This window comes from Aethalodelphis obliquidens, unplaced genomic scaffold, assembly GCF_003676395.1.
Source record: "Aethalodelphis obliquidens isolate GAN/ISIS:26980383/991018 unplaced genomic scaffold, ASM367639v1 scaffold92, whole genome shotgun sequence".
In the NCBI taxonomy this organism is placed as follows: Eukaryota; Metazoa; Chordata; class Mammalia; order Artiodactyla; family Delphinidae; genus Aethalodelphis; species Aethalodelphis obliquidens.
Window position 1 is genome coordinate 2277862 of NW_020838036.1, and position 9761 is coordinate 2287622.

A 9761-nucleotide genomic window follows, 5' to 3' on the forward strand; every position below is an offset into this window, starting at 1 on the left:
CTTCACGGTAAACATATCACCTTAACAGAATAATTCTTCCTTGACCTACTATCTACTCCATTGCCTAGCTGCATGCCTGCTTGTAACTTACTCCGTGGCTGGGGTTTTGGGAACTGTGAGTTGTGTTCCCGTCTGAATGCGCGTCCAAGCACAAGTGGAGAATGTAAATTCGAATCTCTGCAGGGCACTCAGAGCAGTAGGGATGGGAAAGTTGCATTATTTTAACTCAGTCTTTTCCCATGTTTATCGCAGATATTACTGACTGTTCAACCACCTCCTGGCCGTCAAGCAGCCCAGAGTATACAACAAAGCCACACCTTTGCGCAAGGCGTAAGAGGAGGGGCAAGGAAGTACTGCCTCCAGGCGAGGGAGAGGGCACGCAGGCGCAGCCGCAGTCGGATGAAAGCCACTCTTTCCGGCCGTCCCTTTTCAATGAACTGGGAACTGCGGAAGGAGCACGCAAAACGTCATTTCCGAATTGGAGCCACGCCTTGTAGGCTGCAACATGGAGGCGACCAGTGGAAATGATGAGGTGGTGAGACGCTGCTCTGGGGTCGGGTGAATGGGGAAGCCGGGCTGGGTCGAAACTCGAACTCTCCTTCCCCATCTCTGTTTCCTTTCCCAGGTTTCCGGGGAACTGACGTCCGTGGCGCACGCTGTTTCTCTCCCAGCAGAGTCTTATGGCAACGATGTGAGTATGACTCACCCACGGTTTCCACGCACGCAGCTATCCTGGGATGTCTGCAGGGCCCGCCACGAAATTGTAACCCTCCTACCCAGATGGCTTCCGTAGACTCTTTCCACGTCTGCCAGAAAATGCGCCTTTCAATTAATTCTAATCCTTTTGGTTCGCAAACGCAGGACTAACGTCAATGGGAGTAGTTCCCAAACTGTGCTGTACTTTAGAGTTACCTGGGAAGCTTTTAAATATCTCGAAGTTCGGGTCGCAATACATCCCAACTAAATCACTGTATCTGGGTGGTTAGAGTCAGGAATCAGTATTTTTAAAGGTCCCCGGGTGACTCCAATTGTGCAGTAAAGTTGCACTGGCTTATGGTGTATCTGGTTTAGATCCTTAAGGAGAAAGCACATGATGTATTTTGAGTTATAAGACACACGAACATGAAAATAGTAATAACACTCAAATAATAATGTGATGTATGATAGATTAGTGAATCAGGGCATAAGATCCAAAGGAGGTTAGCCAAAGAAGAAACCCCTAAGGACCCAGACAGTAAAGGAAGACTTTGCTGAGAAAGTGGATGTGGAACTGGATCCTCAAAGTGTAAGTGGACAAAAGATATGGATTGGCAGTCAGGAAAAGGGCATGGAGGTAAAAATGCAAATTTTTTTCTGGGGTCAGTGAAATAGATCCATCCAGTTGGAGTAGGAGATTCCAGTGGAACAGGTACTTGGTAAGGCTTATTATAACCTAGCCAGCTTCACGATATTGATTCATTTCTAAGTGTTGTAGGATAGGGAATTGGCTATCTGATGAACACACGTGATGATTATGACATTGTACACTCTTAAAAGTGAAGAGTAATATTACTTCTGTTATCTTACTCTGTCCTCTCAACAACTCAGTGGTGTATGTGGGTATTTCAGTTTTACAGTAATTTAACTCAGTCCTGAGAAGGTGATTTATCTACTGCTTTATATAGTCTTCTACACTTTCACTAGCTGCTGGGAAAAGACAGCCAGTGGCTCATTTTGTTTATTAGACTGTGTAGGTAGCTTCTTTTGGTTGTCAAAAGACAAAAGAATTATTATATTGTCCAAACTTATTAGTCCAGTTTTTTTTAACATCCAGAATCTTTTATTGGTCACTTGTATGCCAGGTACCAGCATCAACAAGAAAAAAAAAGGTGTTTCCACCTAAAAGAGCCCCTTATCTCTTCGTTTGCCTCTTCCTGTAGTGTTTCTCTCCCAACTCTGTAGATCTACAATCACAGATGAAGACAGCTACAACAAACACTCGATCAGGAGGCAAGAAAGCTATGGATAAATCCCTCCCAAGTACAGAAATATTAGTCAGCAATCACTATACCAATTGCCCAGAGCTTCACATACAGCCTCCCTTTAAGCCTAAGATTATCCCATTTTACAGGGGAGGAGGCAACAAGTTCCAAGAGAATTCAACCTTAGTCCAGTTTTTAACCTTTGACAGTAACACCAAGCTTGGTAGCCCTCTTGAGCATTAACTAGACATCCACAGACTTCCTTAATTTGTTCTCTAGTAGCAAGATTGGGTGATTTCTGACCTGGCATTCTTCACTCCTTTGCAGCCTGATATTGAGATGGCTTGGGCCATGAGAGCAATGCAGCATGCTGAAGTCTACTACAAAGTGAGTTGACTGTCTTCATTGTTAAGCAGAATTAAACATGTAATTTCAGCATATTGTGCTCTGCTAATCACCATTCTCAGCAAGTTAAACAGTTGTGTTTTGGAGATAATTTTTATTACTCTAAGGAGAACTGGGGCATGGAAGTCAGTTTTGCTTTGACAGTGAGGAGTTGTGCTTCTCTGCCCAGTGTTGTGTTGCTAACCCACAAAAGGATGCCTGGCCCATAGTAGGCACTAAATAAGTGTTTGTTGACTGAATGAATAATCCACAGAGGGTAACAGCCAGACATTAATAGGGCCAAAGGGGTTTGAATTGGTGGAAGGGACTGTAGTATATTATGGCCCTTTAAAATTATGTCATGATTTCATCTGGGACCTAGGCTGTCTATATTTTCTAATAAACTCTTCTGCCCTGAGAACCATGAGGATTTTCTGGGGAAGAGGGGACAGAAATATAGTAAATTAGAGACTAGCATCTTTACGTTGTCTTATTGTCTGGCAGCTGATTTCATCAGTTGACCCACAGTTCCTGAAACTCACCAAAGTGGATGACCAAATCTATTCTGAGTTTCGGGAAAATTTTAAGAAACTCAGGATAGATGTATTGGACCCAGAAGAGCTCAAATCAGAAGGAGCTAAAGAGGTAAGAATTCTCTTTTAAATATTGCCTAGCATCTGACCAACAATTATTGACTGTGAATACATTTTTATACATTTAAACTTTTGGGGGGTTTGTTTTAAGGCAAATACCTAAAGCACCAGGGCTTTTATGCAGTTGTAATTAATGTGTTACTAAATGAATGTTTTTCTGGTTTATGGATTTTTCATTTTCATTGAATCTATTTTTTTTCCCCTTTGATTTGGACCTTTCATCCTCACCCACCTAGCTCTTTCAAGGGAGAAGGAATAAATTTATTTATGTGAGTACTTTAGCCAGAAGGCTTAGATAGAGGGTTGGCAAATAGAGTACGGAGAGGTGTTTGGATTCTCTGGATTTAAGATCATATTATCACAGGCCGTGGATAATTGGAAACTTGTGTTTTGCATTGCTTGCTTGATTATGTTATACTTTTACAGAGCACTAAAACTCTTATAGTTAGGAATTTTTTTTCCTTGAGGGTAGACTCTCGGCTTATGAGGAATGCAAACTTTTAACTCTAAGCAGGCTGTTACTGATCTTTGGAAAATTGCCTCTATTGGATGGACTTCTTTCTTAAAATTTAACTTTGTGACTTTGGGCCAAATTCCTGCCTTCTTTGTCTCATTTGTGCTTCAGTGGGGATGAATAACCATTTTGGGCTGAACTAGCCAATAACTTAAAATAGAGAATATACTTAAGAAATTAAAATTTAATTCTCTAGTCAAGGATTTAAGTATTTTATCAGATTAAACTGTTGTTCATGTTGGGAAATACCAGCCTAAAGATACCAAAGATAACACAGAAACTCATTGCTAGTGAAACTAGTAATCAGCTCAATTCTAGTCTCTTTCACTGTGGTTACTTTCCTTACCGGGGAAATGGAAGCCCCTCTCCTGGCCTGACTTCACCAGCCTCCTGCATTTTTTAGCTAAGGTACCTTTTTTGCCTTTACAGAAGTGGAGACCATTCTGTTTGAAGTTTGATGGGATTGTAGAAGACTTCAACTATGGTACTTTGCTGCGACTGAACTGTTCTCAGGGCTACACTGAGGAAAACACCATCTTTGGTGAGTTTCTTGCCTCTGGGATTGTTTCTGTATAAGCAGAGTGAGGGCTCTGGTTTTACTGATGAATCAATGACATGAATAGTTAGTTTGGGAATCATGTTATTTGTTATATCTGTAAAGATCATGTTACTGTATCTTGAGTAACTGTGAGGTAAGATAAGTATTTTCAGCATCATTTAGTATAGGATTAGAACTTACATCTCTGAATCTTATGACTATATTTGAATGCTTTGCATGTTAGTTCAGCTTTGTCAATAGATTTCCAGTAGGTTTAGAGAAGTAACTGTGACTAGGACAAATAATCAATTCTATTCACCTTTCAGCACCCAGGATACAATTTTTTGCCATTGAAATTGCTCGGAACCGGGAAGGTTATAACAAAGCAGTTTACACTAGTGTTCAGGACAAAGAAGAAGAGAAAGGAGCCAACAATGGAGGAGACAAAGGAGCCAACAGTGGAGGAGAAGAAGAGAAAGGAGCCAACAGAGAAGGAGAAAAGGAGAAAATCAACAAAGGAGGAGAAAAAGAGAAAGAAGCCTACAAAGAAATCAACAAAAGTGGTGAAATAGCTATGTAAGGTAGACAGGGAACAGCACTCTAGAAGCTGTGATTCAGCTGAGCCTACAAGTACCATGATGCTACTTGCACAGGCCCCTATGGTGAAATGTATCTCCTTGTTCACTGGAAGGACATGCAGAAGGACATCTTTCTGGCCTAATCATCAGGAGCTGCAATGGTTGTTCTCTTGTATGAACTGGCTTGAACACTATTAGTGGGGTCTTAGTTGATGGTTTCTTGCTTCTCACCACCAGTCAAGTAAGAAATTTTGTAAATAAATTTCTTTTGGTTCTTATGACTATATGTTTGTGATTAACTTTTAAAAGGTATTGAAAATTATTTGACACTTGATTTTTTTTTAGGTACATAATCTCTTTGTCATGTCTTATATAAAATGATTTATGCCTATTTCTTTTTTTTGTTTTTTTTTTGTTGTGTTTTTTTTTTTTTTTTTTTTTTTTTGTGGTACGCGGGCCTCTCACTGTTATGGCCTCTCCCACTGCGGAGCACAGGCTCCAGAAGCGCAGGCTCAGTGGCCGTGGCTCACGGGCCCAGCCACTCCGCGGCATGTGGGATCCTCCTGGAGCGGGGCACGAACCCACGTCACCTGCATCGGCAGGCGGACTCTCAACCACTGCGCCACCAGGGAAGCCCTATGCCTATTTCTTAATGCTTCTCACTATTTCCTGTAGTGAAGTTCTCTCAAACCTGTAAAGTTGTATACGGTTTTGGATTAGAAGTCCTTACATAAGAATTGACTCTTGCCATTTGAGTGACTCTAGCTTTCTGATTTTATTTGATATATCTCTCAAAAGATTTGATAAATACTCTATGGGGATAACAGCAGCAGCCTGAACCTGTCACACTAGTGAACACAGCCCAGTTCACATTAAAGGAGCAGGAGACTGAACCTGCTCTCTCTTGTAACCTGCTTCTCTCTTGTAACCTGCTTCTCTCTTGTAACCAAGTTGTTACCTAAAATATAGCAGAAATTAATAAATATAAAGCCTGGTAGAGTGGCTTTCCTTTTATAATGCTGTGGACAATAGCACACATTTATACATTAATACAAAATGAGCATATTTCTAAATGGGATTTTGTCAGACTCCAAAAATAGACCAATTGATTCTATATGGATGGGGGGATGTTCCTTCTCATCTAATGACTTTTAAGAGTGCATGTTTTCAGTTATCTTTACAAATGTATAGATTTGTGCATGTCCCCATAGACATACTGACTTTGTTTGCTAAAACTAGCTAGAGAAAGCTGCAATGTTCATAGTGCATACAGTAAATAGTCTAACCACAGCATGATCATGCAAGAAAAGATTTACCAGAGGAGAGGAGGGTGAATGATACTTGTTTTTCTCAGTGGACACAGGAGGAGACAAAAATTAAACTTAATTGATCAGTTGTCCCCTAGGCAAGAGCTGCACTAGAGATGCACAGTCAGCAGCAACAACTGGGCACAAAGTGAATAGGTTTCTCCATGAATTCTCTTTGGCGAGTTCTTAAAAATATTTAAAACATCTGTTAAAGTTTTCATTTTATAAAAATATGTTTTTTTAAAAGGTAAGAGAGTGTTAAATATATCATATTAGGCAGACTTTTTGAGATGAAGAACATGCTTTACTGTATTAACTTTCTCTTTGATTTTACAGAGAATATGAAACATACTGTTGATAGACTGCTTTAGAACAAGAGGCATCTATCTAAGAACTAGGTTGTAAAAACTGGGAAAAAGAGGGGGAATAAGAACACGGAACACTTCACACTAACCATTTGATTTGAAGTTGATCAAAAGGGACAATATCCTGGGTGGATCTGGCCTAATCAAGCGAGTACTTAAAGGAGACAAGCAGTAGCAGATGTTCTGTTGGTCTTGAAGAAGCAAACAGATGTATGAGAGAAGGGGGCCATGTGGCAAAGAGCTGAGGGTGGCAGTTGGGAGCTGACAGTGATCCCAGTTGCTGAGAGCCAGCAAGAAAATGGGGATTCTACTACAGTTGAAAGGAATTGAATTTTGCCAACAACTGGTGAGCTTGGGAGAGGAACTCAAGCCTCAGATGAGATTGTAGTCCTGGTTGATACCATGATTTCAGCCCTGTGAGACTCTGAATAGAGGACCCAGTTAAGTCATACTTGGACTCCTAACCCACAGGACTGTGAGATAACAGGTATTGTCTTAAGCCACTAATTATGTGGTTATTTATAACAGAGTAGTAGTAACTACATAGACTTTGGTAATGAAAGTGGACTGCTGCTGTAACAAGTACCTAAAGTGTGGGAATGGCTTTGGAATCAGGCAGTGGGGGGAGGCCGGAAGAATATTGAGGAGCATGAGAGAAAACCTAAATAGCCTTGTACAGACTGTCAGTGGAAATATGGACTTTAAGGATGCTGCTGGTGAGGGATCAGAAGGACATATTATTGTTATTGAAAACTGGAAGAAGGGGGATCCTATTAATAAGTGGTAACATTATAGCTAGAGGCCAGGAAGTTTGAGATTTGAGTCCTAGCTCTGAATTATTTGGAAGATGATATGAAGCCAGGCTTGACATAGTGTGTAAACATCTGTGATTTATTCAGAATGTGGTACCTATCCACTTATTTATCTCCATGACATCTTTTGGAGGCAGGGAAAGAGCACAGACTAATTTTTGCATTTACAGAAGGGAAAACTGCAGCCATTTAAAAATTTTAAGCCATTAAGTTTGTGGCGATTTGTTACAGCAGCAACATGAAACTAATAAAGAAAGCATACTGAACCCTGCTCCAAAAGTGGAGACATTCACTGCACTGTCATTATTTATTTTGAAACTATAGTTTAAACAAGGATATGTTGTACCGATGATTGGAGACATGAACTGCACCCAAAGTGAGCTTCAATAATTCTAAACCCTTTTGAACTTAGGAACTTAGGAACTCCTGTAGCTGAGTCTGTGTGTCGTGTGTCAGGTGCCATTAGTATAACTGGAAGTTCTCTAAATTTGCTTCTATGTACAATACAATGCTTATTAATGCATATGTGCTCATTTGGAATATATGTGTATATATATATATATACACACACACACATACATAAAACTCAACAGTAACTTCATCAATTGTTTAGACCTTGGACCAAGAAAATGTGTTTCTGGAGAGGTGTGTTTTATCAATGACATTGTTTAAGATTGCCAGAGCATGGTGATAATTAAAGCTGACCAGGTTTTTGTTGGTTTTATTACTGTTTTTAAATTTTCTACAGGTAATACAGCTTTTTTTGCTTGCACCCAGTGTAGATGATTCTCACTACCTCACATTTGTACTCCACAGTTGCTTTCATATGTTGTTTATTCAGATAAGTTAATATCTTAACTGATTATTCAGAATTAAGGCCTGTATGTATGTTATGTTAATGGTCTTTTTCTATGCCTACATTCTATCTCTAGAAATATGGAAGCATTATGAATGTCAACACGTTGTTGGTCTCCTGAATTGCACAGCTGTCACATGATAACCTTATATATGACTGGCTAGCTTTAAGTTTTCCCTGCTGTACTCAGGGTTTCTCTGAATTCCTCAGTATAAATTTTACTTTCTTGAAGTCAGTATTTATGTTTTCATTTTATAAATTGAAAAAGATTGAATCATAATTTGCTATCTGTCACATAAGTGGTGGTGTTGGGACTCAGATCTACATCTTTTGATTATGAATCTCATTGTTTCCCAAATTCTCATTCTAGAATAAGCTTCTTGCTAGAATAGACAGATAATTTGGATGAGGAATTGAAGTATTCAATAATCATAAGCATTCTGTTGTGGAGTGATGCACTAAACTAGTTTAAACTCCTCAAGACATTTTCAATTTCTCTGTCTTTTTCCTTCTAAGAGATTCCTTTTTACATATACAACCAAGACATTTAAAAAGCATTATAGTATAATTACTATATCACTGTAATCTTTCTTCAGTTTCAAAATTATATTTTAATTTCTTAACCTTTCTTATGAACTGAATTTGGCTGACACATTTTCCTCAAGTGCTTTGTAGTTTTTTATTATTTTTTTCTTTTTGAGGCTTTATCTTCCTGAAATCTTCCTGAAATAAGTTTTTTCAGGCTAAATCGTTGGAAGCTATAATATGTATTACTGGTTGGTTTTTACTTTGTAAAGAAAATAAAGGAAATTAAAAATGTCAACTTAGAGGATAAGCCTTTGCAACTGGAATATATCTCAGAAACCTAATTCAAAAATTTCATTTTTCTGTGAAAAAATAAAAAGACACAAAAGGATGTGCTTTACCCAGTTGAAAATCCTCTATGTATGTAAAGATTGTTTATTAACTTACTTATTGTCCTTCCTGTTACACCAAGAACACTGCACAAGACATCATTCCATAAGGTTTCCATTGTCTTAGATACATCCCTGCACAAGACACTTTCCTCTAGAAAACAGTTTTAAAATAGTCTCCATGCTTCTCCATGATTTAGGATTCTTATGATGTCCTTTTTGTTTACACTAAACTATATCTGGCCAATCTTACACAATTCTGAGAATTTGGATTATATTTAAAATCAAAATCACAATAATTTGAAATTTACATGTTCTTGACTTTTTTTTTTTTTGGCTGCGCTTGGTCTTCATTGCTGCGTGTGGGCTTTCTTTAGCTGCGGCGAGCGGGGGCTACTCTTCGTTGCGGTGTGCGGGCTTCTTACTGTGGTGGCTTCTTTTGTTGCAGAGCACGGGCTCTAGGAGTGTGGGCTTCAGTAGTTGTGGCATGCAGGCTCAGTAGTTGTGGCTCGTGGGCTCTAGAGCGCAGGCTCAGTAGTTGTGGCACACAGGCTTAGTCGCTCTGTGGCATGTGGGATCTTCCCCGACCAGGGCTCGAACCTATGTCCCCTGCATTGGCAGGTGGATTCTTAACCACTGCACCACCAGGGAAGTCCCAGTTCTTGACTTTTTATTAAAGAAAACAAGGCTTTTAAAAATTTTGTCACTCTTAAGGTCATTTTTCTCCCCCAAAATCACAACAGCTTACATGCTGTCCTTTGGTTTAGGGAAGATAAACGAAGGAATTCTCCCTTCTGCTCCCTGCAACCCCCTGCCATTGAATTAAGTTGATTGCCTCTTAATCCTGGATGAGATCATGAACTCTGACACTTGCTTACC

The 9761-nt window shown here is 39.5% G+C and overlaps 1 protein-coding gene across 2 annotated transcripts; it reads left to right on the forward strand.

Annotated features, from left to right (window-relative positions):
- The first annotated feature begins 419 nt into the window (after nucleotides 1–419).
- Nucleotides 420–4910, forward strand: PBDC1 (polysaccharide biosynthesis domain containing 1). 2 transcript variants are annotated; one of them, XM_027095600.1, is made up of 6 exons: nucleotides 420–532; nucleotides 626–691; nucleotides 2289–2348; nucleotides 2850–2990; nucleotides 3942–4053; nucleotides 4377–4910. In XM_027095600.1, the coding sequence occupies exons 1-6, from the start codon at nucleotides 506–508 to the stop codon at nucleotides 4628–4630; spliced, it is 660 nt and encodes a 219-aa protein (XP_026951401.1). In that variant the 5' UTR covers nucleotides 420–505; the 3' UTR covers nucleotides 4631–4910. The 2 variants fall into 2 exon arrangements, with proteins under 2 accessions (XP_026951401.1, XP_026951400.1); XM_027095599.1 differs by having other exon boundaries at nucleotides 432–535.
- The last annotated feature ends 4851 nt before the right edge of the window (nucleotides 4911–9761 follow it).

Excerpts from the sequence above, each read along its gene's own strand:
- PBDC1 (XM_027095599.1), top strand. The coding sequence starts at position 506 with ATGGAGGCGACCAGTGGAAATGATGAGGTG. Across the intron at positions 692-2,288 it reads CAGAGTCTTATGGCAACGAT|CCTGATATTGAGATGGCTTG; the intron begins GTGAGTATGACT and ends ACTCCTTTGCAG. Across the intron at positions 2,991-3,941 it reads AATCAGAAGGAGCTAAAGAG|AAGTGGAGACCATTCTGTTT; the intron begins GTAAGAATTCTC and ends TTGCCTTTACAG.